At 39.1% G+C, this 27,032-nt stretch overlaps 1 protein-coding gene across 13 annotated transcripts in view; it reads right to left on the bottom strand.

The window, feature by feature from the left end:
* Nucleotides 1-240: 240 nt before the first annotated feature.
* Nucleotides 241-27,032, bottom strand: part of LOC127359885 (GTPase IMAP family member 9-like) — a 111,876-nt gene continuing 85,084 nt past the window's right edge. For 2 of the 13 annotated variants that reach the window (XM_051394200.1, XM_051394207.1), the window contains 2 exons: nucleotides 3,520-3,537; nucleotides 241-1,546 (listed from right to left, as the gene is read on the bottom strand). In XM_051394200.1, coding sequence (XP_051250160.1) covers nucleotides 1,145-1,546; nucleotides 3,520-3,537 — 420 coding nt within the window. In that variant the 3' untranslated portion in view covers nucleotides 241-1,144. The other 11 variants (XM_051394198.1, XM_051394205.1, XM_051394203.1 and 8 more) reach the window with 7 other exon arrangements.

Raw genomic sequence — 27,032 nt, 5'->3', positions numbered from 1 at the left:
GTGTCCACTTCAAATGTCTAAATCATCAACAGCAAAACAATTATAGGATAAAAACAATATACAACATAAAGCTAGAACAGGAACTCATAGTGGCATCCAACCTCTGCAAGCACAAATCATCTGTTCTCTGGTAGACATGAGTTCCTCCTACCCTACAAAATGATATAAGGGTTTCAAAGGTAATCACCCAAACTGTTGGAATTACTGTTTACTTTGTGTAGTTCAGTATCTATATAGTAGTTTTCATTGTTAGTTCATTCACACACACACACACACACACACACACACACACACACACACACACACACACACACAAGTGGATTCACTGGAAAAGAAGCAGTATGTATCCAGCTCCCCTACAGCCAGAGAAGGGGACTCGAGTTTATATCATGCATTGGGTGCGCGCCTCGCGGCATCACACACTGGTACCTCGGTTGACGACTATGGCGACCGGCGGCACACCTGCAGCTGCTGCTGTACCATTTGTGATTACATTTGGTTATAAAAACTTCAAACAGGACGGCACCAACAAAAGGAGCGTTGACTGCAAAGTCTGCAGTACCCGAATCAAGGATGCTGGATCCACCACATCAAATTTTATCAGGCACCTGAAAACTCACCCGGATAGCTCAGTCACATTAACGCATATGGACAGTTAGCTCAGCATCACCTATGTAACGTTCACTTAGCTTGCTACTAGCTTTGTAACTGAACATTTGAATAGATGAGTGAATGTTAGTTTGCTTGTCGCACTTTTTGCATTGAGTGGCGTTGCAAATGCAAACTCAACCTTTCCTACTGCAGCTCAAACACTAAGTCTATTGTGAATAAGAGGAAGTTAATGTGGCTGTTACTGAGGTTGGTAGTGACGGCAGCTGTTTTTGAATCAGCCACAGTGAGCTGTGTGTTCAGACAGAACATGAGAACATGAATTAAACAAAGTCAACTGAAGATGCTGTCAGAAATGAATTCTCCAGGGTAGCACGAACTATAACATGGAGCAGTTTTCCAAGAGTATTGCTATATCTTGGAAGACAAATATCAAACAATAAAATGCAATCAGTTAAATAACTTATTATAACAGGTCAGAATTGAATTTTAGTCACAGCAGCTAATTAATCTTCTGCTGCCCAGGATAATACAGTCAATCAATTAATTCTTCAAATAAATAATGAACCATTTGTGTAATTAACTTAATTACTAGTTGGATTAATGAACTGCTGTTCTCTGCTTCCTCTCTGGCCCGCCTTTCCTGCAATTCTTTTAATTTTTGTTTTTCCTCTTCCATTTCCCTTTCATGAGCAACCTCTAACTCAAACTTCTTCTCCATGTCAGCCTTTGCTTCACTCATTTGTTGCTCGTACTTTTCCTTTATTTTCTTCTCCAGTTCCTCCCGCTCTTTGTGCATTTGCTCTTCTTTCTCTTTCAGGATTCGTTGTTTCTCCTCTTCAATCGCTTTCTCTGCCTTCTGGAACATTTCAGTGGTGTAATGGCTTCCTCCGTTCTTCTCTGTTATATCTCTGATCTTGTTGAGCAGCTCTCTGACCTGAGAACGATCCTCCAGGTCGTTATTGAAGACGTGGTACTGGCCGTTACATTTGGCCACAAGTTCCTGCAGCCCTTCACTTTCCTCCAAGAACTCTTCAATCGATTCCTCTTTGAGCAGGTCACCATGGGTAAAGAGAACCATGCTGTATTTGAGTGATTCCTCTCCAAAGATTATCTGAATCTTCTGCACAGTCTTCTTCTCTTCCTCTGTGAATCTTCCCAGTTGGATGACGACCAGGAAGATGTGGGGTCCAGGAGAAGCATAAGAAATGCTCTGGGCAATGTCTTTAACTGTTTTCTCTTCATCAGTTCTGGTGTCAAACAGACCTGGAGTGTCGATGACAGCAACCTTTCGTCCATCCACCTCACCACGGGTCTTAGTACAGTGGACAGTCAAAGATTTAGAGGAGAACTTTGATTTAAAGCTCTTTTTCCCAGAATGGTGTTTCCTATTAGCTACAATATTCCCAAATATAGACACATCTGCAATTTCTTTCTTTTCAACCTGTTTGTGCTCGACAACGTCTTCTCAATTTAAAACAGGTTCAACTCATTTTAGCTAAATGTACTGAAAGCTTGTTATCTATGAGCCATTCTTACACACACACACATATATATACAGTATAAATCATTACCAAGAGACGTCATTCTCACATGGGTGTAATGTGGTTAAACGTTAAATATAACTTAAAATATGTTTGTATTAAAATACATTCTGAAGTCTGGATCACAAAAAGGTCTAATCATAGTTTTCTGATTTAAACCTCAGAGGATCAGTTGATGTTGGACTGTTGGCCACAAACATTAAAATAAAAAATGAAATAATTTACACAAATGAAAATGTACATTATCTATGAATAAAATATTTCATTTGTGCCAATAGATTATCCTAAATGTTATATTTACAGGTAGTATCTCCAACAGTCATCAATCAGCTGCTGCTTTCTCTGCAGTTTGTTGTGTGTAACTGCTGTAAAGTCAGTGTGGCTCTGATCCAGTCACAAGCTGCACTGAGCTTGAACTCTGGTGTTTCTTTCCCCACTAAGTTTCACTGTATTTCACTTTCATGTGTTATGTTTCAGTAACATTTCAATTTTGCTATAAACTAGCACAGGCCTCCTGTATGTTGGCCTCTTCTGTTAACTATAAACAGCAAACCTGGTCAGGTGATGGAAGTATACACCCTCCTGTTCACACTGTACATCCATGACTACATCCCCGGCATGGAGACAAGACAAAAACAACAAAAATCTGCAGTTCTTATGTAATTAAATGTTCATTAAGTAACTGTTATTATCACAAACCTGGCACAATGAGGAAACCAAAAACTGGAATGTGAATGTTAATAAAGTCACAGCAGCCATATATGTGTGTGTGTAAGAATGGCTCATAGATAACAAGCTTTCAGTACATTAAGCTAAAATGAGTTGATCCTCTTTCAAATTGAGTTGACTAAATTGACTTTGGTTGAAAAGAGAGAAATTGCAGATGTGTCTATATTTGGCAATATTGTAGCTAAGATATGATCTAAGAGTGCGAGAGCTAACTTAAGTTCCTGCTGCAGTCCTGCTTCACTAACGCCACATCTTTTGACAAAGTGTTTTTAATAAATATGCCCCTAATAAACCAACAACCCCAAGTAACACTAGAAGTAATGGACTACTGTCCTCTGCTTCCTGTCTTGTCAGCCTTTCCTGCTCTTCTTTCCTTTTTTCCATTTCTCTTATTTGATCTTCCATTAACTGATCATTCATGTCAGCCTTTCCTTCCCTCAGTTGTTCCTCATACTTTTCCTTTATTGTCTTCTCCAGTTCCTCCCGCTGTTTGCGCATTTCCTTTTCTTTCTCTTTCAGGATTCGTTGTTTCTCCTCTTCAATCACCTTCTCTGCCCTCTGGAACATTTCAGTGGTGTAATGGCTTCCCTCCGTTCTTCTCTGTTATATCTCTGATCTTGTTGAGCAGCTCTCTGACCTGAGAACGATCCTCCAGGTTGTTATTGAAGACGTGGTACTGTCCGTTACATTTGGCCACAAGTTCCTGCAGGTCTGTGCGTTTTATCAAGAACTCCTCAATCGGTTTCCCTTTGAGCAGGTCACCATGGGTAAAGAGAACCATGCTGTATTTGTCTGCTTCCTCTCCAAAGAGATCTTTAATCTTCTGCACAGTCTTCTTCTCTTCCTCTGTGAATCTGCCCAGTCTGATGACAACCAGGAAGATGTGGGGTCCAGGAGAAGCATAAGTAATGCAGTGGGCAATATCTTTAACTGTTTTCTCTTCATAAGTTCTGGTGTCAAACAGACCTGGAGTGTCGATAACAGAAACCTTTTGTCCATCCACCTCACCACGGGCCTTAGCACATTCAACAGTCACACAGTTAGGGGAGAACTCTGATTTAAAGTAGTGTGTTCCCAGAATGGTGTTTCCTGTGGCGCTCTTCCCAACTCCAGTCTTCCCCACCATCACAATCCTGATCTCCTCATTGTTGTATCTGGTCAGTTCTGATGGGATGGCAGAAAAAAATGAACAAATACATACTGATGGAACATTTATTATAGAAATGGAACAGTCTAATAATAAACCCTCCCTGCATCAGGACAGGTGATTCAATCATTTTGTAACCTACAGTCTGTTGTGCTGTTAGATTGTAGGAGAGTCTCCAAAGCTCCCAAAACATTCTGCAAATATTCTGTTTTTCCACTAAAGCAATTCCCCCTTTAAAACAGATTGTTCTGTATTTTTTAAATACATGGAAATACTAATACAATATTAATAAATACCCTTAAATTATTACCCTGTGAATTTACATGTTTAATGTAAAATAATGTGAAAAATCTGTAACTGTAAATAATCATAAAATGACTTCTTATTTAAAAAAAAGTTAAAATAAACTTGGAAATCTATAATTGTTTTGCAGGTATTTACTGTTAAATTCAAATTTAACACTGTTAAAACAGTCTAAAATCATGTAAAATTCGTGACAAAAAAGTTTTTTTTCTGTAATTTTACATAGATTTGTTTTTTTAATTGACAGATATTTTATATAATTATGGAAACAGTTTTAAACAGTGTATAAAGCATTGGTAAACTGTCAAAATACAGTTTTTATCAGTTAAAGCAGCAATAATTACTGTAATCAACACAGATAATGACTTGTATTACATTTCTATAACTTTAAAATTTCAGATTCAAATAAGATAAATCTATTAATAACAGCACTCTTCTGTAAATGGAAGCCTGGTTATTTATATTATAGCAATGTTTGCCTGTATTTAAAGGCAAATTGTTTTTACTTGTGTAAATATCTTTAATTACACAAGATTTTATATAAAATTAAAGCTAAAAACTATATTTTAATTTTAGAAAATTACTGTATTTTTATTAGTCAGTTATTTTCTGTGCCCCAGCTGGCTGAAGTTTACCCGTTTTTTACATAAGATAAAGTGTATGACATGCTGTCCACCCATAAAAACATACTTATTGTAAGCTAAGGAGCTCCTAAACTTCTAAAAGGCTCACAAGTTACTATCTCATGGCCACAAGTTATTTATATTGTGCGCACAAGTTGAAGACCACGGGGGTAAGTTGCATTTATAGCTTCACAGGCATATGTTTGCTGATTTCTCCACTTTGTTTGAAACATTGTTGTGCTTTATTTAAGCAGTCAATTTGCTGTGTTATTTACGGAGCCCCTAAAGTCCCAAAAGGTAAAACTAATTATATCTTCTGCACACAAGTTATTATCTTATGGGCACAATTTATTTATCTTGTGCGCACAAGATAAATAAATTGTGCCAATAAGATAAAGAATATTTCCTTATGGGGACTTTAGGGGCTCCATAGTAAGCAACATTATGAATAGGATTCAATAGCTCACCATGTTTGTCATATTTGCTGGCCATAGCTGTATTATGAAGTGAAGAGCTGGTCTGCTGCCGAGCTGAAATAGTGAAGTCTGTCTGTAACAACACTTCCTTATATAAGCCAACCCTGTCCCCTCCCACCAGCATGTACAGGGAATGCCACCATTTATTTTATATGGAAAAGAATAAAGAGCAGGTAAACTCTGCCGCAAACCCTGTTCCCCGTCCCAGACAACAGCAAAGAAGACCACTGCTATGATACTAAACTCCCATCCTTTAAACATCTTAAAGAACTGTTGTACAGTGTAATAAAGCTGATAATTAATGAGTCGTTCTTTATGAATATCATTCAGAGTTTGAGTCTATAAAGACTATTTTCATTGTTCAATAAAGGGAAGTTCTTGTGCAGTTTAATGTAACTGGAGTATCAAACAGAACCTGGTGGAAGCTTTAAAAGAAAACAGAGTTTTACACACAGTATTGTTTCATTGATTATATTTGAATGAATGTAACTGCGACACATTAACTGTCCCGTTGCCACCGAGCTGCACTCCTGCATGGGCACAGACATTGTACAGTTGCCCCCTTCAATGGCCAGGAAGCACTGTACAGTTTGAGAAGGACAATATCTTAATGATAAAAAGTTAAATTAGAAGGTGATTAACATTCTTTTAAATTCCATGTAGAAATTATGATAATTGGAACAGGTGGAGGAGGCAACTACTGCGAAACACCTCCTAAAACCAGATTTAAAAACCATCTTACTGGAATACAGGTTATATTTGTAATACTGTCAGATAAAATACACTTATTGAATTGGCTTCCAGACCTGAAATACAGAATTAGAATCAGGTTCATTGCATACAAATAGATAATACAGTATATACATACAGAATATGAGTATTGTAAGTATAAAAAATATATGTGATATATCTTTTTTTATTAAAGAGCTAGATAAAGAAAGATGTGTAGTGTCTGTGGAGGGAGAGGATAATGTCAGTCAGAGACTTTGGGGGGTGCTGTACTTTGTTCATGAGGCCAGCTGGCAGGTTTTTGAATGTTTCCTTTATACCGTGATCTGGGTGAATACTGAGTACTGATTGGCTGCTGGGTGTCCATTAATACCTGATGTAGGACACCTACTAAGTAGTTTTAATGAAACTGTTCTAAATTAAATCTTGCCCCATATCATAACAATAATGACAACTGAAGTTAATGCAAACTAAAGTACATCAATCCCTTTGGAAACTAACTGAAACTAAAATGAATTGAAAACAATAATAAAAAATAACGTAAAATACAGCCTTAAATGAGGTGACTATTTGACAAAGTTACAGTTTTATTGTGTGAAACTCCCTCTCAGTGACAGAGTCTAGTAAAGACGAGGAGGAAATTCCTTATCTAAAAGACTAGAGACACATATTGTAACTCAGGATGCTTTAGTCTCATATTAGCTTTGGCTCAACTTTAGCATTACTTTTTGAGAATGGATCTCTTCATTGTCAGTATGGAGAGGAGGAATGATTACCAATCAAATGGAATCAATAACTCTTTTACTATCTGGATATATTTAAAGTCTACTGAAACATTGTGCCTTTTAAACACAGTGGAAAATGATACCTAAACATGAGAAAGATTTGTTATTATGAATGTTAACTATACCCCTTTTTATACATTTTACGTATAAATTAAACTTTTTCCACTTCATCGTAGCACAGAATCTGAAGGAAGAGTCGCTTCCCCACGGGAAGTCGGCCATTTTGATTTTCCTTTTCACTTTCAGCAAACTTTTCTCCTTGTATTTGTACGAACTCATTGGATCTGCTTCAAATTGGTCAGTACAGTCAATCTATGTTGCTGATTAAAAAGTCGTGCTATTTGTCTATGTACGTTGAAGGGCGTGTCCGTGGCGTGCAGTCAAAGTTGGCCATTTTGAATTCTGAATTCTGAACGAACTCCTCCTAGAGAATTCATCAGATCTGTGCTATTTGTGCATGTACATTGAAGGGCGCGTCCGTGGCGTGGTTGAATCGAATGTCAAACTATGATGCCATTTCCGGCATTTAAGGGCTTCTGTTTTAACTAACTCCTCCTACAGATTTGATCAGATTTACTTTAAGTACGATCACTTCAATCTACACACATTGGTTATCAAAACTTGCGCTATTTGTGACTGTATGTTTAACCGTGTGCCCGTGACGACGTGTCAATTTCTGCCGATTGGCCATAAAACAGATAGTACTTACATCTTCAGTATACAGTCCCACCCTGAACACGTCCTCACAACTTCAGTGTACATGATCCAATCTCAATGAAACTTCACACGTTTGATAACAGTCCCGCCCTGAACACATCTACATGACAATATTCGGATGCAGTGATTGCGCCACATACTGGCAACAGGAAGTAAGTGCTGCATGGCAACTTTGATCTCATTTACGTGAAATTTTCACGTTTTTGTCCGCACGCGTTACGCCTGCACGTGACATGGCCGCAGCACGCCCGAGTTGTGTGGAGTGCAAGTAATTTTATTTCAGAGACACGGGCCTGTATGTAATAAACCTCAGTTTGTAAGAGGTATTTTGCTACATTGCAGGCTAGTTTACAGTTTGATACTGTTTTAGCAAATTCAAACCAGTTTTTACAAAAACAGGACATCCACACCTAGTATGACTTTTCAAAATAATTAGTCCTTTGTCATCTGTGGAAAAAAATGGAAACAATTTTGGGCCAAACTTTACATTACGTCACTTTACTATTGCATCTCTACTGTAATTAAACCCTGACATAAACCTCTGGAATATCGGCCTGAGGAAGACCACAAGGATCATACTTAAACAGCACAGTCTGAAACTGACTAGCCTACATGACAATTATTATTATTATCATTTAAAGCTAATGTTATTAAAAACAACCACTGCAACACTATTTTCTTTTACATTTCATTCACGCTACTGTGTGTGTGTCAGAAATGCTTCAATTACAGATATTATTGCGCAGGACTTGCTGTGTTTTATTATACAGTCGGATATAGAAATGTGAAATCACAGTAAAAAGAAGCTTTTCCCCACAGCAGGCACTGTAATCTTTTCAAAAACCCCTGCAGCAGCTGATGTATTTTTTGTTTCCTCCCACCCACATTCCCACATAATGGAGAGATATTTCAGTCTGAGAGCATATAGTTTTTCTTTAAACTTTCTGTCTACAAAGTTCAGTGTTGTTAACTGTGTTTTTTATGTGTTGTATGTGACACTTTAAACAACAATGGCAAAAACATCTGGCAAACTTGTATTCTGTGTGCACATTGCCCTGTTCACAAATCCCATCAAAGTCCAACTAGCGCCTCTCCGTGATTCACTACATGTTGGATTTCTATATTGTTTTTGCACCCATCAAGCCTTCAACCCTTATATAGAAGCCTTGGAGAATGTTTTGTGATGCCAATGCCAGCATGTGTGAGGGTAGGAACTGTGTTTTAAACACAGCCATGCAACTGGAAGGAGGAGTGCAGGTGTAATCAAAAGGATCCAGCTCAGTACATTCCATTCCAAATGCTTCACTGTACATCATGCATGCTTCGTGCTGCACAACAACGTATTTGATCCCATATGTTTGCAGCTCATACTTGACATCAAATATCGCATCAAACACTGTCCTCCTCCACTGCATGAAATCAGATCTTTCCTTATCTGACATGTTGTTGCACCCATTTGCATCATGTCAGCCCAATCTGATTTTAAATCTGAGACACTGTGTTCTGTCTGAGTCATGAAGTCCACTGTTAATGGTGTCACACAACAAAGATCTCAGCCCATTTATAAAACTGTGGCGACACAAGGGTGATTACTAAGTTATGTATCAGACGATCTTTTCCTTTTTTTTTTGTTACCGACAACGCCCGTACTAAAGGTAAATTATCACCTCTTACAAAAGGACACTCAGGTTCGTTCACTCAGGGAGGGCAGGAGACAGAGTTCAATGATCACAAACAAAATTTTATTGTTCCAAGAGCACAAGGTTTGGCACAAAAAGATAAAAGGAGAAGAGAGCCCAACAGGGGAAGGGAGGGGGTACAGGCTGAGGCTTACGGGCGGGAGGAGGGGTTGACAGGGGAAAGTGACGTCCAAAAAAGAAAGAGGAGAGCACCCCACTCACACAGCAAAAACGTGACGTGCACACAAGAAAATCTTGAACGAGGATCACGCACACACAAGGGATCACCACCACCCGGGGGAACCACCACCACCACCGCTGGCCTTCAGCTCTAGGGGGAAGATAAGAGGGCTCACAGTTAAAACAAACAGTATCCCATGACATAAACAAACTGATGAATAATCAATCAATGAACTAAAGAGTATCAATTTGAATTAATCAGAAATTAATCAAAGAAAAGAAAACAAAGAAAATTAAAGAGATATTAACTCAACAGTTAACCATTATTAATCCATTTTGAACACAAATAAAAGAGGGCTCAAATTGAGAAGTTCCCCTCCCAAATGAAAATTAAATAATTACAGTACACTCCCAAAATAAACAAATTGCCCAAACAAAACAATAAGCAACCAAACTACTAAAAAATTACCAAAAAGGGAGGGCCCTGGATGCAGCGGAGGAGTGCAGACGTGTGTTTGTGAGCTCTCTGTGGTGGTACCTAGTATCTGCCTTTATCCTGATTTAACCTCTCATAACTTTGATTTGTCTGCAAGAGGCGAAGCCATTAAGAACACTTTTGTATGGCAAGCTACAATTTTCGACATACAAAGCGAAAGAAAACTACAACTCAACCTTCGCGACACCTGCACACTGTAACCACAAGAAACATGGTGGACGGGGAAAAGGAAACATCCTTCACGAAACTTCTCGATGCTATTCAAGAAACTAAAGACGACCTCACAAAACATAGTGACAAGAAAACAGCCTACATACAAACAACATTAACGAAAATCGAGTCCTCACTCTCTACGCTGACGGAACAGGTTGAGGAGATACAGACACAAGTGAGTACAAACAAAGACGATATCAAAGATACGTGCAACCGTGTTGGCGAAATGGAGAAACTGATAACGCACCTCAAAGACAAAACTGACAACGTAGAAAACCGCAGCAGGAGGTCTAACATTAGGATAATTAGGATAATAAATGTGCAGGAACAAGCAGAGGGTCGGGATACCGTAGGATTTTTATACCGCAAATCCTGGGTAACGATAACTTCGCCTCACCTGTCACCCTGGAAAGAGCGCACCGCATCGGGAAGAAGTCGGACAGACTGCAGCCCCTCTTCGCCAAATTCATGAACTTCAGAGATAAAGAAATAACCCTTCGACTGGCCAGAAGTAAAAGATTTATTTTTAAAAAGGTATACATTTATACACTGAATATTAACAGAGGACAGCAAACTCCTTGATAATTCACCATCCATAAATGCAGAATTCAAACAATTTTATGAAGATTTATATAAAACTGGGCAGGACGCTGATAATATTAGAGCAAAAAGGTTCATGGATGGAATAACCCTTCCCAAATTACAAGATGAGGATAGAGACCTGCTTGATGCAGATATATCAGAAATGGAGGTACTCCAAGCCATAAATTCTTTACAAAATAACAAGACTAACAAGATTATTAATTCCACTCACGAACATGATTAAAGAATCTCTAGAAAAAAAAAAATTACCAGACTCATTGGAAAACGCAACAATAACACTGCTTCCAAAACCGGGTAAGGACAAACAGACATGTGACTCATACAGACCCCTCAGCCTCTTAAATGCAGATTATAAGATACTATCCAAACTAATTGCTCTCAGACTGGAAGATGTTATACCAAAGATAATACATGCTGACCAAACAGGCTTCGTTAAAAACAGGTACGGAGCAGATAATGTGTGGTGACTGCTCCACATATTGAACACCGCTCAAAAAAATCTAAATCCTATGCTGTCTATGGATGCAAACAAAGCATTTGACAGGATTGAACCAAGCTTTCTATTTCGGACTCCAGAGGCTATGGGCTTTGGAGAGAAATTCACTCAATATGTTAAAACACTTTTTAATGCCCCCAAAGCCAATATTTGAACAAATGACATTCTATCTAACACTTTCTCATTATCCAGAGGGTGCAGGCAAGGCTGTCCAAGCTCCCCCCCTGCTCTTTGCACTTGCAATTGAACCATTAGCCATCGCCATTCGCTCCAACACCTCCATAGCCGGAATTCAATTTGGCACAAGTGAACATAAACTTTCTCTGTATGCAGATGATCTCCTATTATATATAACCGATCCACACACATCAGTCCCCCCCTCTATTGAAATGCCTCAAAGAATATAGTGCAGTTTCAGGGTATAAATTAAATTACACTAAAAGCGAGATCTTACCACTAAATATACAGGACAACAATATTAGAGCTCTCACTGACCCATTAAAATGGTGCAACATTGGTTTCAAATATTTGGGTATACAAATTGGTTAATCGGATGAGCAGATATTTAAACAGAACTATATAAAATTATTGGAACAAACCAAACTTAACTTTCAAAGATGGATTGATCTCCCACTGTCTCTCATAGGCAGAATTAATACTATTAAAATGAACATTTTGCCTAAGTTTATTTACCTATTTCAATGTCTCCCGATGAATGTTCCCAAGAGTTTCTACAAAGAGCTTAACAAAATTATAACTCCTTTTATATGGCAAAGGAAAAACCCTAGGGTCAAACTCATCTTTCTACGGGCTCCATATTCAAGGGGAGGACTTAACCTACCAAATTTTAGGAATTATTATCTTGCTTCTCAGTACAGATCAATTTGGATCTGGCTGCATGCAGAGAACAGTGAGGTTAGATGGGTCCCAATAGAACAACATGAGATGAAGTCTATGCTTTTAAAGGATATTCCATTCATAGGCACAAGAAATTGTTTAGCCACACTCACAAACAACTCAATAATACTGAACAAATTTGCTGCTTGGCAAGAATCTCACTCACTTCTCAACACAAATATTTATTTTTTTAGAAGGGCACCTTTGTGGGGTAATCCCAACCTCTCACACCACATAGCTGACTAGTGTTGCAGAGGTGGAGGGATAGAGAAATCCAAACAGTTGCTGACTTAAACATTAATGATACATTTCCTAACTTCCAACAACTAAATGAAAAATTCAACCTTCCCAAAGATAGTTTCTTCAAATACCTGTTTATGATAAAACATCTACAAAAGGGAAATGGGAAACAGACCTAGGCTGTATTTATGAGGAGGCAGATTGGCATCATCTATTGGAACAGGCACAGACTGTACTAACCTCCACAAAATACAGGCAAATTCAATTTAATATATTCCATAGGACATACTACACCCCTTACAGGTTACATAAAATTGACAGCAACATTTCCTCCAGATGTCAGAGATGTAAAGTGACCGATGGTGATCTTATACACATGCTATGGAGTTGCCCAATGATAGAAGAATTTTGGAAACGTGTCATTGAATTAACCTCAAGGGTAATAGGAAGTCAAATTGAAAAGGACCCAAAACTATGGATTCTGGGGGACACAAGCTCTATTAATGTTAACTACTACAAGAAATACTTTACTTTACTTGCGAGCACTGCAGTGAAAAAATGTATTGGCAACTATTTCAACTTAATAAACTCGTTTAGAAATCATTTGGATGGTTAAATGGCCTGTCCTGGTGTTAATGGTGACTGTCCCCGCTGCCCCTAGCGTCCCCAGGCTGAAAACCAAGCTTGCAACTTTGGGACTACTGTAAATTGGAAATAGGAAGTATCGTGAGAAGCGAGAACGAGCGAGAAACAGGAAGTGCTTTACTGCAGTTCCACATAAACGCACACGCCGGCTGTAAGAACAAGCGACAATGAATGTATTACCCACCTCCGTAGACATTGCAAATTCAATTTAATATATTCCATAGGACATACTACACCCCTTACAGGTTACATAAAATTGACAGCAACATTTCCTCCAGATGTCAGAGATGAAAAGTGACCGATGGTGATCTTATACCCATGCTATGGAGTTGCCCAATGATAGAAGAATTTTGGAAACGTGTCATTGCATTAACCTCAAGGGTAATAGGAAGTCAAATTGAAAAGGACCCAAAACTATGGATTCTGGGGGACACAAGCTCTATTAATGTTAACTACTACAAGAAATACTTTACTTTACTTGCGAGCACTGCAGTGAAAAAATGTATTGGCAACTATTTCAACTTAATAAACTCGTTTAGAAATCATTTGGATGGTTAAATGGCCTGTCCTGGTGTTAATGGTGACTGTCCCCGCTGCCCCTAGCGTCCCCAGGCTGAAAACCAAGCTTGCAACTTTGGGACTACTGTAAATTGGAAATAGGAAGTATCGTGAGAAGCGAGAACGAGCGAGAAACAGGAAGTGCTTTACTGCAGTTCCACATAAACGCACACGCCGGCTGTAAGAACAAGCGACAATGAATGTATTACCCACCTCCGTAGACATTTCAAATTCAATTTAATATATTCCATAGGACATACTACACCCCTTACAGGTTACATAAAATTGACAGCAACATTTCCTCCAGATGTCAGAGATGTAAAGTGACCGAAGGTGATCTTATACACATGCTATGGAGTTGCCCAATGATAGAAGAATTTTGGAAACGTGTCATTGAATTAACCTCAAGGGTAATAGGAAGTCAAATTGAAAATGACCCAAAACTATGGATTCTGGGGGACACAAGCTCTATTAATGTGAACTACTACAAGAAATACTTTACTTTACTTTACTTGCGAGCACTGCAGTGAAAAAATTTATTCTGATTAACTGGAAATCTGAAAATTCACCATCAGTAAGACATTGGATTATTGAGCTTGTGTCTTACTGCACACCTGAAAAGATATTATATAATTTGAGAGGGAAGCATGCAGCCTTTGGAGAAATCTGGGGACCCTTAATAGACATTCTGCCTTCTCTGGACTTGGCTGACCGTGCTGGTATGAGCCTTCCTGGACCGGCTTCAAATTAGCCCTCTGCAGGTTCCTCTTGTATAACTTCCTCATTGATGCATTTGTTGTGAGTAATGTGTTGATTTATATAGATATGTATATGTACAGATGGGTGTATGTATATAGACTGTGTAGATATATAAATGAAAGGAAACTGAGAACCATACAAGGGATGAGGGTGGGGGGTGGGATGAGAAAAGTTCGTGCAATATTTGTGTTTTTGTTTGTATTGATTTTCTTAGATTTTTTCTTTTTTCTTGTTTTCTCTTCTGATGTTCAAAAATCAAAAATCATCATCCTTGTACGGGGTGTCTGTAAGGTTATACATTTGTGTATGTTCCTTTTGTAAAATACGACTTTCAATGTATCAAACTGTAGATGCTTGCTATACACCATAAACATCTTGTAAGAGCTTCTGTTAATAAAAACAAATCTTAAAAAAAAAAAAAAACATTACCAAAAAGAAATTCTACCACTAATGAGAAAACTACATTACACCATGGCAGATTACCTTCAAAACACTCACACACAAGCGCACACACACTGTCCAAACGAGTGGCTGAGACTCCCGGTGGAGCTCGCAGTGAACCTATCCAAGCAGCCACACACACACACACACCACACAGTCCAACGCACAGCAGCAGCGGGAAACAGGGTCAGCAGCAGGAAGCAAGCCAACCAGAGACAGCCGACAGGACCCCGAACCAAGCCAGCGAAGCAGCGGTGGCCGTGAAGCAGCGGCTGCCGTTACTCAGTGCTCTCCTTACTTAGTCTTAACGTTCATAAACTCCAGTTCCCAGTCCGGTTAATTGGCATCCCTTCCAAAGAGGGAGAGGGGTGAAGAGGGTCGGCGTAGCAGGGGTGACAGCCAGCACACATCATGCGATCCGCAGACTGTTAGAGGGAGAGGAGCGGAAAGGGAGCTTAGCACCTGGCTAACAGTAATTAAAGGGGAATTTGACAACTATTTCAACTTAATAAACTCGTTTAGAAATCATTTGGATGGTTAAATGGCCTGTCCTGGTGTTAATGGTGACTGTCCTCGCTCCCCCTGGCTTCCCCAGGCAGAAAACCAAGCTTGTAACTTTGGGACTACCGTAAATTGGAAATAGGAAGTATCGTGAGAAGCGAGAACGAGTGAGAACGAGTCAGAAACAAGAACTGCTTTACCGCAATTCCACATAAACGCACATGCCGGCTATAAGAACAAGCGACAATGAATGTATTACCCACCTCCGTTGACATTGCTCCACACAAAAAAGTTGCCCGGCAACAAATGCACATCAGCAGCGGTAGAAAGGGGGAGGAGGGTGTCGCAAGTGAGTTTTTTTTTACGACAGTGTTTTGAAATAAACGTCCCAGAGTTGTAGGGGGAGCTCGTTGAGAAAACATGCAACGACAAAAGTGAAAACCAGCGAAGAAATGGCTAGAGTTGCCAAGTTCCCCTTTAACAACAGAAGCTCACAAATGTGAAGTTTTGTTGAAATTGGACCATGTACACTGAAATTATGAGGACATGTACAGGGTGGGACTGTTACAGAATATGTGAAGTTTAGTGGAGATTAGACATTGTACATTGAAGTTATGAGTACTATCTATTGTATTGATTCGTATTATATGACGAATCGTCGAAAAACTGTTCAAGGTACAGTCACAAATAGCACAACTTTTAATCAGCAACTTTTTTTAACTGTACTGACCAATTTTGATGTTGGTCCGATAAATTGCCTGGGACGAGTTTGTTTAAATACAAGGCAAAAAATTGCTGAAAATGGCTTCAAAATTCAAAATGAGGTTGAGGGAAAGCCAGGTAAACGCCCTTCAACGTACAGTCACAAATAGCACAAGTTTTAATCAACAACATGTTTTGATTGTACTAACCAAATTTAAAGCAGATCCGATAAATTCTCTCTGAGGAGTTTGTTCAAATACAACGCAAAAAAACGCTGAAAATCACCGGGAAGTTCAATGTGGCCAAATTTGACGGCACGCCAGGGACAGACCCTTCAACATACATAGACAAATAGCACGACTTTTAATCAGCCACATGTTTTGACTGTACTGTCCAATTTTGAAGCAGATCCGATGCATTCCCTAGGAGGAGTTCATTCAAATACAAGGCGAATAAGTTTGCCGAAAGCAAAAATCAAAATCAAAATGGCCGACTTCGGTGGGGTTTGAGGTATGGGTCCAAGAGGCTGTTTTGTATGTCTCGACATGTTACACATGCCTGCCGAGTTTCATACATATCGGTGAAACGTAGCGCCTGTAGGGGGCACTACAAACACGACAAACACGATTTTTGGTATGTGAGCTACAGGCACCAGTCTACACGTACCCTGTGAATTTCATATTCATAACTTTTACGGTCTCTGTAATCTAATTGTTGACACATTTATTAGGGAGCCTCAGGGAGCCATGGGCAAGCATCGTACCAAGCTTCATTTTAATAACACGTGTCGATGCGGAGATATAAACGTATTCATTTTGAAGAGCGCAACCTTGTGAAATTGTGCACGATGCCTAAGGAAGACATGCGGAACTATGGACCCAAGCTTTGTGTCAAAGCGTATAGGAGGAACACGAAAAAGTAGTTAATGGACATTTCACACTCTAACGAAAAAGAAAATATAGGCGGAAGTGGGCGGGGCCTATATGGGGAGATTCAGCTTCATTCACCGAACCGATATACGTTTTTTGAATGTGCGACAAACTTTGCAGAAGTTATTAGCCTAAACGCACTTTTATTGATAGTAGCACCACCTAGTGGCCGACCCAAAAGCGACGCATAGAATAACCCATTTTCACCAGGCCTGACAACTTTGCCAAAGAAAATTTTGTTTTCGTATATATTCAGGGGGGCAAAAATGCAGTCTAAGGGGGCTAAAAATAATAGGTAAGAAGAATTCTAGCAAATACAATAGGGACCTCCAGCGGTCGCTGGCTCAGTCCCTTATAGTAAACCCTCTCTGCCAAACAGGAACTTAAGCCCGCTCTCGCACTCATAGATCATATCTTAGCTACAATATTCCCAAATATAGACACATCTGCAATTTCTTTTTCAGTTATTTTTTGGGCTTTTTATTGCTTTTATTTGATAGTGATAGCCGAAGATAGACAGGAAAGGGGGCCAAGAGAGAGGGGGATGACACACAGCAAAGGTCAGATTTGAACCTAGGCCGCTGCAGCAACTCTGTACATGGGTCGCCAGCTCTACCGACTGAGGTAAACAGGTTTGTGCTTGACAACGTCTTCTCAATTTAGAACAGGATCAACTCATTTTAGCTAAATGTACTGAGAGCTTGTTATGTATGAGCCATTCTTACACACACACACACACACACACACACACATATATACATTATGAATAATTACTAAGAGACATCATTTTCAGATGGGTGTAATGTGGTTAAACGTTGTGCTTAAAATATGTTTGTATTGAAATACATTCTGAAGTCCAAACAGCAAACCTGGTTTCGTCTGTGGAAGGTGATCCAGAACATCACAAGCTACAAAAACAATTCCACCCCCATCATGTGTGAGGCCTCCCAACCAGAGGGACATATTTTATGTTCGATTTGATCTCCTCAATTAAGAGTCAGTGGTAAAGTTGACTATGCCTCCAGAGTATCGGCCTGATCAGAGAAAAATGCTGCAGAGAAAAATGACTGGCTCCTGATAACATCTCTGGCTGTGTACTAAAAACGTGCCAATCAGATAGTTGATGTTTCTGTTGACATTTTTAACTTATCACTGTCAGACAATAGTGTTCCAACCTGCTTCAAGACAGCCAGCATCATTCCTGTACCTAAAAAAAGTATCTGCTTTGAGAAACTGGTTCTCCAGCACATAAAGAACAACATGCCTGCTAGCCTTGACCCTATCTTGCTGTGGGTCTAGGAAACCTTGTGGTAATCAAAGCCTCCTGTATAGACATGGTGACATTAAAATGTTTATGTTAAAATGTAATCCTAACAGTAGAATAAGCCACTATAGATCTATAAAGGCCTACTCGTGAATAAAAACAACAGAGAAACTGTGATACACTGTGAGACCGCCAGTATGTTAAAAAATACTGTGCTAGAGAACCAATGAGAAATCCAGATATGTAAAATATACATAAAAAGTAAAAGTCCTTGTTAAGTGACAGAACCCCCATCAGTGTTATATCACTGGCTTATTACTGATGTATTAGCCTTTTAATGTTATTCACTACTTTACTACTTTATTTAATGCTGAATTTTATCTTATGTTATTCATGATATTTTATTAATTGATTGAATTGAAGGTCGTTCTCTGGGGAGCTATGAAGGAGGATCCACAGGAGCAGTCTTTTACTGACCGATGTGCACCTTTATTGGATATCAGTTGTTTGATTAGATGCTGATCAGACTCAGTGCCTTTTAATATAATCAAATACACATATAATCAGAAACACCTACAGGATAAGTAAGTAAAGGTTGAGAAAACCAAAAACTGGAATGTGAGTGTTAATAAATCAGAGCAGGTAGTAAATCTGCTGCAGTCTGGTATCGCAAAGTCAAGATCATTTTTTAAGTTTTAGAACTAAAGATTGCACCGCTGGTAAAACCATAATAATAATCTGTTTGAGTAATTCAGCGCTTTTCTCAGCTCCCTCTCTAGCCTTCCTTTGCTGCTTTTCTTTCATTTCTCTAATTTTCTCTTTGATTTCTCTGTCACAATCTGCCTTAACCTCATTAATGTCATGTCAAGTTTGAGCGAAAACTGAGGGAAGCAAAGGCTGACATGAATGATAGATTAATGGCAGATTAAAGAATAAAAATGAAAGAGGAAATAAAAAACTGAAAGAAGAGCAGGAAAAGCTGGCCAGACAGGAAGCAGAGGACAGTAGTCTATTATGTCAAGTGTTACATAAGGTTGTTGGTTCAATAGGGACATATTTATTAAAAACACTATTTAAAACCATTGTTGACTTTGTGATGCAGGACTGCAGCAGATGAACTGGCTGCTGTGACTTTATTAACATTCACATTCCAGTTTTTGGTTTCCTCATTGTGCCAGGTTTGTGATAATAACAGTTACTTAATGAACATTTAATTACATAAGAACTTCAGATTGTCGTGTTTGATCTTTCTATCCTATCCTGTAAGGAGTGTGCTATTGTGCTCCATGTCGTAATACTGGACTTTGGATCATGACTATCCGCCTACAGCTAGAATTGCTGATTTGTGCTTGCAGAGGTTGGATGCCACTATGAGTTTCTGTTCCTTTGTGAACATTGTGTCATCTTTAACATCCTGTGTGTGCTTTAATGTCCTCTGCTTCATATTGTCAAATAAAGTAAACCTCACTGGTGTTAATATTAATAATTGTACAAGATGATCAGTAAATGTTAAGTAGATTGTATTGTAGAATATGTTAATAAGGTGATCATGAAATAAAGCTGATAATTAACGAGTTGTGCTTTATTAATATCATTCAGAGTTTGAGTCTATAAAGACTATTGTCATTGTTCAATAAAGGGAAGTTCTTGTGCAGTTTAATGTAACTGGAGTATCAAACAGAACCTGGTGGAAGCTTTAAAAGAAAACAATTTTACACACAATATTGTTTCATTGATTATATTTGAATGAATGTAACTGCGACACATTAACTGTCCCGTTGCCACTGAGCTGCACTCCTGCATGGACACAGACATTGTACAATAGCGCCCTCCAGTGGTCAGGAAGCACTGTACAGTTTGAGAAGGACAATATCTTAATGATAAAAAGTTAAATAAGAAGGTGATTAACATTCTTTTAAAATTCAATGTGGAAATTATGATAATTGGAACAGGTGGAGGAGGCAACTACTGCGAAACACCTCCTAAAACCAGATAGGGAGAGGATAATGTCTGAGTCAGAGACTTTGGGGGGTGCTGTACTTTGTTCATGAGGCCAGCTGGCAGGTTTTTGGACGGTTCCTTTATACCGTGGTCATTAATGCATGTTACTAACTTCACTTCTTCCCCGGAGTTCTTGTGCTTTCTCGTCTCGCAGGTTCTCATGGATCCTGGTGGAGCCTCCTGCCATGGTCCTGCTTGACTCCCATTGCTAATATCACTGATATTATTGTTACAGAACTGTGAACTGTGTGTCTGACAGGGTGGTCAGCAACACTGGGGCCCCACAGGGGACTGTCCTCTCTCCCTTCCTCTTCACCCTCTTCACCTCAGACTTCAACTATTGCACTGAGTCCTGCCACCTTCAGAAGTTTTCTGATGACTCAGCAATAGTTTTGCTGCATTGAAAAGGGTGATGAGAATGAATGCAGGACTGTTGTAGGCAACTTTGTCACTTGGAGTGAGCTGAACCATCTGCAGCTCAACGTGACAATGACAAAGGAGCTCATAGTGGATCTGAGGAGGGCGAAAACATCCGTGACCCCAGGGGGTCCCTGTGGACACTGTAGAGGAGTATATGGGGGTGTACTTTAATAATAAGCTGGACGGGACTAGAAACACAGAGGCTGTCTACAAAAAGGGCCAAGGTGACTCTTTTTCTTAAGGAGGCTGAGCTCCTTTAACATCTGCCAGACGATGTTGAGGATGTTCTATGAGTCTGTTGTGGCCAGTACGATCTTCTTCGCTGTCACATGCTGAGGCAGTGGGCTGAGGGTCGCAGACAACAACAGACTAAGCAAAGGCTTCAGTCCATCTTGAACAATGTCTCTCACCCTCTATACGACACACTGGCCCAGCAGAGGAGCACCTTCAGCAGAAGACTCCTCTCACCCAGATCCACTACAGAGCGCCACAGGAAATCATTCCTGCCTGTAGTCATCAATTTCTATAACGCCTCCCTCAGAGAGTCAGACACCCCCCCCCTGTAATCGGACTCAAACACGGACAATAATTTTTTGCACATTATTAAACTGAATATCTTTAATATATATATATATTGTTCTTAATAGATGTTGCTTGTATAATATATGTGGTTTGTATATCTGGAGTGTTGTAACAAAAATAATTTCTCCCTGGGATTATTAAAGTATTTCTGATTCTGATTCTGATTATTATTATTATTATTAATAGTATTATTACTACAATTACTATTATTAATATAATCACTGCTCATTGTCCCCCATCGTTGTTGTTGTCGTCGTCATCATCTTCATGTTCATCATCACCATCAGTTACCTCTAGTAGTGTAGTTGTTGCTACTGTTGTTGCTGTGCACCTTTGTCTCTCTCTCTCTCTCTCTCTCTCTCTCTCTCTCTCTCTCTCTCTCTACTGATTTCTCTCCAGCTGTCAGCATCAGTCACACTTACAGTCATTCCAGTGGAGGGGGCTATGGTACAGAGTTATCGCTATCGTGGCAGAGTTTAAAAACTAACAACAACATAAATGTGTTACACAAAATTAAATGAAACAAGCATGTGTGTAAAAAAAAATCAAAAAATAATTCAGTTTGGTGAATTAACTTTAACTATATCTTATTTATATTTTAGGCTTACACCTGGTTCTGTCTGACTCTTGTTGAATAAGTTACAATAAAAATAAAAAATAAAACACCTTGAAAGAAAAACACCTTGTGGCTCTTCTTTCAGGAAAGCAGAGATTTTATTTTATCTTTAAGACTGCAACTAACATATATACAAGTATCTCATCAATCCCATTTGTATTAATGATTAAATGTATAACGTAATACAAGTGAACAGCAAACCCCAAAAAATAATAAAGACACAGTGTCCACTTCAGATGTCTAAATTATAAACAGCAAAATAATTACAGGATAAAATGATATACAACTTAAAGCTAAAACATCAAGCTACAGTTCCACATTGGATATAAGTATGTATTTTATGTATAAAGGAAACTTTTTCCAATTTCTGGTAGCACAGAATCTGAAGGAACAGGAACTTGAATTGACATCCAACCTCTGCAAGCACAAATCATCAGTTCTCTGGTAGACATGAGTTCCCTCTACCCTACAAAATGATGGTACAATGGTTTTTGATATAAGGGCTCTGGTGGTATAAATATTGTGTACCACACTGAGTTGTACTGTATGGATTGAACCCTCAAAGGTAATCACCCAAGCTGTTGGGATTACTGTTTACGTTGTGTAGTTCCGTCTCTATATAGTAGTTTTCATTATTAGTTAATTCACACACACACACACACACACACACACACACACACACACACACACACACACACACACACACACACACAGTGGATTCACTGGAAAAGAAGCAGTATGTATCCAGCTCCCCTACAGCCTATAAGAGCTGTACTAAGTTACTGCGAATGCAAACTCAACCTTTCCTACTGCAGCTCAAACACTGAGTCTAATGTGAATAACAGGAAGGAAATGTGGCTGTTACTGAGGTTAGCACTGACAGCAGTTGTTTTTGAATCAGCCACAGTGAGCTGTGTGTTCAGAACATGAATCAAATTAAACAAAGTCAACTGAAACAAAAGATGCAATCAGACATGCATTTTCCAGGGTAGCACAAACTAAAATGTAATCAGTTAAATAACTGTAACTTTAAACTTTAGTCACAGCTTTCTTAACTGCTGCAGTAAATGTTTTAAATGATTTAATCACAATTTGTTTAATTAGCTTAACTACTAGTTGGATTAATCGGCTGCTGCTCTCTGCTTCCTCTCTGGCCCGCCTTTTCTGCAATTCTGTTAGTTTGTTGATTTCTTCTTCCATTTGTCTTTCATGAGCAACCTTTAACTCAAACTTCTTCTCCATGTCAGCCTTTGCTTCACTCATTTGTTGCTCGTACTTTTCCTTTATTTTCTTCTCCAGTTCCTCCCGCTCTTTGTGCATTTGCTCTTCTTTCTCTTTCAGGATTCGTTGTTTCTCCTCTTCAATCGCTTTCTCTGCCTTCTGGAACATTTCAGTGGTGTAATGGCTTCCAACGTTCTTCTCTGTTATATCTCTGATCTTGTTGAGCAGCTCTCTGACCTGAGAATGATCCTCCAGGTTGTTATTGAAGACGTGGTACTGGCCGTTACATTTGGCCACAAGTTCCTGCAGGTCTTTACTTTTCGCCAAGAACTCCTCAATCGGTTTCCCTTTGAGCAGGTCACCATGGGTAAAGAGAACCATGCTGTATTTGTCTGCTTCCTCTCCAAATATTCCCTGAATCTTCTGCACAGTCTCCTTTTCTTCCTCTGTGTATCTGCCCAGTCTGATGACGACCAGGAAGATGTGGGGTCCAGGAGAAGCATAAGAAATGCTCTGGGCAATATCTTTAGCTGTTTTCTCTTCATCAGTTCTGGTGTCAAACAGACCTGGAGTGTCGATAACAGAAACCTTTTGTCCATCCACCTCACCACGGGCCTTAGCACAGTGGACAGTCAAAGATTCAGGGGAAAACTCAGATTCAAAGCTCTTATTTCCCAGAATGGTGTTTCCTGTGGCGCTCTTCCCAACTCCAGTCTTTCCCACCATCACAATCCTGGTCTCCTCGTTGTTGTATCTGGTCAGTTCTGATGGGATGGCAGAAAAAAAAATGGACAAATAAATAACACTGTAGGTATAAATATGTTTCTGCAACTACAGAATGGGAAACTCTGACAGATTATTGGGTTACCCCCCAAATCTCACTATTCTTAATAACTGAAGTAAGAACTTGAACAATGAGCAAATCTTATGTCTCAAAATAAGTCTATTGTAAAATAATCATAAAATTACTGCTTTTTAAATAAAATCCATAATTGTTTCGCAGATTTTTACAGTTTATTTAATATATTCAGCTGTTAAATTGAAGTTGAATACTGTTAATACATTAAAATCATGTTTTTGTTCTGCAACTTAACATGGATTTGTTTTATTTTTAATTGACAGATATTTTAATAATTATGGAAGTTTTCACAACAAAAACATTTATAAACACTGGTAAACTGTCAAAATACAGTTTTTATCAGTGTAAACAACAATAATTTCTGTAATTAACACATATAATTACTTTTATTACAGTTATATATAGAACTATTTGTAACTTTTAAATTTCAGATTCAAATAAGATAAATCTATTAATAACAGCACTCTTCTGTAAATGGAAGCCTATTTATTTGTATTATAGCAGTGTTTGCCTGTATTTATACGCAAATTGTTTTTACATGTGAAAATATCTTTAATTACACAAGATTTTATATCAAATTAAAGCTAAAAACTATATTTTAATTATAGAAAATTAAGGTAATTATAATTAAAGGTATTTTTACCAGTCAGTTATTTCCTGTATTTTCTGTGCCCCAGCTGACTGAATTTTACCCGTTTTTTAAAGAAGATAAAGTGTATGACATGCTGTCCACCCATGAATACATATTCAGATACATTATTAATAGGGTTTAATAACTCACCGTGTTTGTCATATTTGCTGGCCATAGTTGGATTATAGAGTGAAGAGCTGGTCTGCTGCTGAGCTGAAGAAGTGAAGTCTGTCTGCAACAACGCTTCCTTGTATAAAACCCAAACCCTGCCGCCCACACTCTGTCTCTGTACTCCTCCTCCCTATCGTCTGTGATACAGCTGACAATGGAGGAGTCATCAGAGAACTTCTGTAGGTGTCAGAGGTGTAGAGAACAGAAACGGTGATCTTGGGGTGTGCCAGAGCTGCTCGTCACCACGTCTGACAAGCAGCTGTCTGTAGTCCAGGCCACAAGGGCATGATCCACCTCCATCAAAGAGAGCTTCTCTGCCAGCCTCCAAAATGACAACTGAATCAGCCCCAGTCTGAAACAACACCAACAAAAACTCTGACAACCATCAAAAAGGGAGGACTCTTATATTAGAGTTACATTAGTTTTAGCTTTAAAGACAACTGAATGTATTTATAAAGCTTCTGTTCCAGGTCTTCCCTCAGCATCCCATTATTGACCCTTATATTGCTTATAAAGATGGATAATAACAGTTCTTATTTCATGTTTGTTAATTAAACCACAGCAGATGCCTCATTAAGACTAGAGGTGCTCACTGTTAAAGTTGCCCATGAAGTTTCCCAATCTTATTCAGGGGTCCCCTCAGAACTGACCGGATACAACAACGAGGAGATCAGGATTGTGATGGTGGGGAAGACTGGAGTTGGGAAGAGCACCACAGGAAACACCATTCTGGGAACACAGTACTTTAAATCAGAGTTCTCCCCTAAATCTTTGACTGTCCACTGTACTAAGGCCCGTGGTGAGGTGGATGGACAAAAGGTTTCTGTTATCGACACTCCAGGTCTGTTTGACACCAGAACTGATGAAGAGCAAACAGCTAAAGATATTGCCCAGAGCATTTCTTATGCTTCTCCTGGACCCCACATCTTCCTGGTCGTCATCCAACTGGGCAGAAGATTCAAGATATCTTTGGCAAGGAATCACTCAAATACAGCATGGTTCTCTTTACCCATGGTGACCTGCTCAAAGGGAAATCGATTGAGGAGTTCTTGGAGGAAAGTGAAGAGCTGCAGGAACTTGTGGCCAAATGTAACGGCCGGTACCACGTCTTCAATAACGAACTGGAGGATCGTTCTCAGGTCAGAGAGCTGCTCAACAAGATCAGACATATAACAGAAGAACGGAGGAAGCCATTACACCACTGAAATGTTCCAGAAGGCAGAGAAAGCGATTGAAGAGGAGAAACAACGAATCCTGAAAGAGAAAGAAGAGAAAATGTACAAAGAGCGGGAGGAACTGGAGAAGAAACTAAAGGAAAAGTACGAGCAACAACTGAGGGAAGCAAAGGCTGACATGAATGAAAGATTATTGGCAGATCAAATGAGAAAAATTAAAGAGGAAATACAAAAACTGAAAGAAGAGCAGGAAAGGCTGGCCAGACAGGAAGCAGAGTCCATTACTCCAAGTGTTACGTGTTATTAACAAAGTGATTCCATATTTACTTCAGAACTATTTAAAACCATTGTTGACTTTGTGATGAAGGACTGCAGCAGAAGAACTGGCTGCTGTGACTTTATTAACATTCACATTTGAGTTTTTGGTTTCCTCATTGTGCCAGGTTTGTGATAATAACAGTTACTTAATGAACATTTAATTACATAAGAACTTCAGATTGTCGTGTTTGATCTTTCTATCCTATCCTGTAAGGAGTGTGCTATTGTGCTCCATGTCGTAATACTGGACTTTGGATTTTGTGGATTAAGTATCTAACTCTGATCATAAGTGTCAGACTTAGATTGACACAATAATAATAACACAATATTTATAACAGAGCCCTTGAGAATCTCACAGACAGTTGTGTAGAGTAGGGGGAACTCATGTCTACCAGCCTACAGCTAGAGTTGCTGATTTGTGCTTGCAGAGGTTGGATGCCACTAGTTCCTGTTCCTTCAGATTCTGTGCTACCAGGAATTGGAAAAAGTTTCCTTAATACATAAAATACATACTTATATCCAATGTGGAAATGTAAGCTTGATGTTTTAAATTCAATTCAATTCAATTTTATTTGTATAGCGCCAATTCATAACAGAAGTTATTAAGACCGAACTCTTTATAACATTATTTACAGAGACCCAACAGTACCACCATGAGCAAGACCTTGGCGACAAGGGCAAGGAAAAACTGCTTGTTAAAAGGCAGAAACCTAGGACAGATCCTCCGGCTCTAGGTGGGTGGTCGTCTGTCTCGACCAGTTGGGGTGAGAGAG

Source organism: Dicentrarchus labrax, unplaced genomic scaffold, assembly GCF_905237075.1.
Source record: "Dicentrarchus labrax unplaced genomic scaffold, dlabrax2021, whole genome shotgun sequence".
Classification (NCBI taxonomy): Eukaryota; Metazoa; Chordata; class Actinopteri; family Moronidae; genus Dicentrarchus; species Dicentrarchus labrax.
Note: the sequence above shows the minus strand (reverse complement) of the source record. Positions and strands in the feature narration are given on the sequence as shown.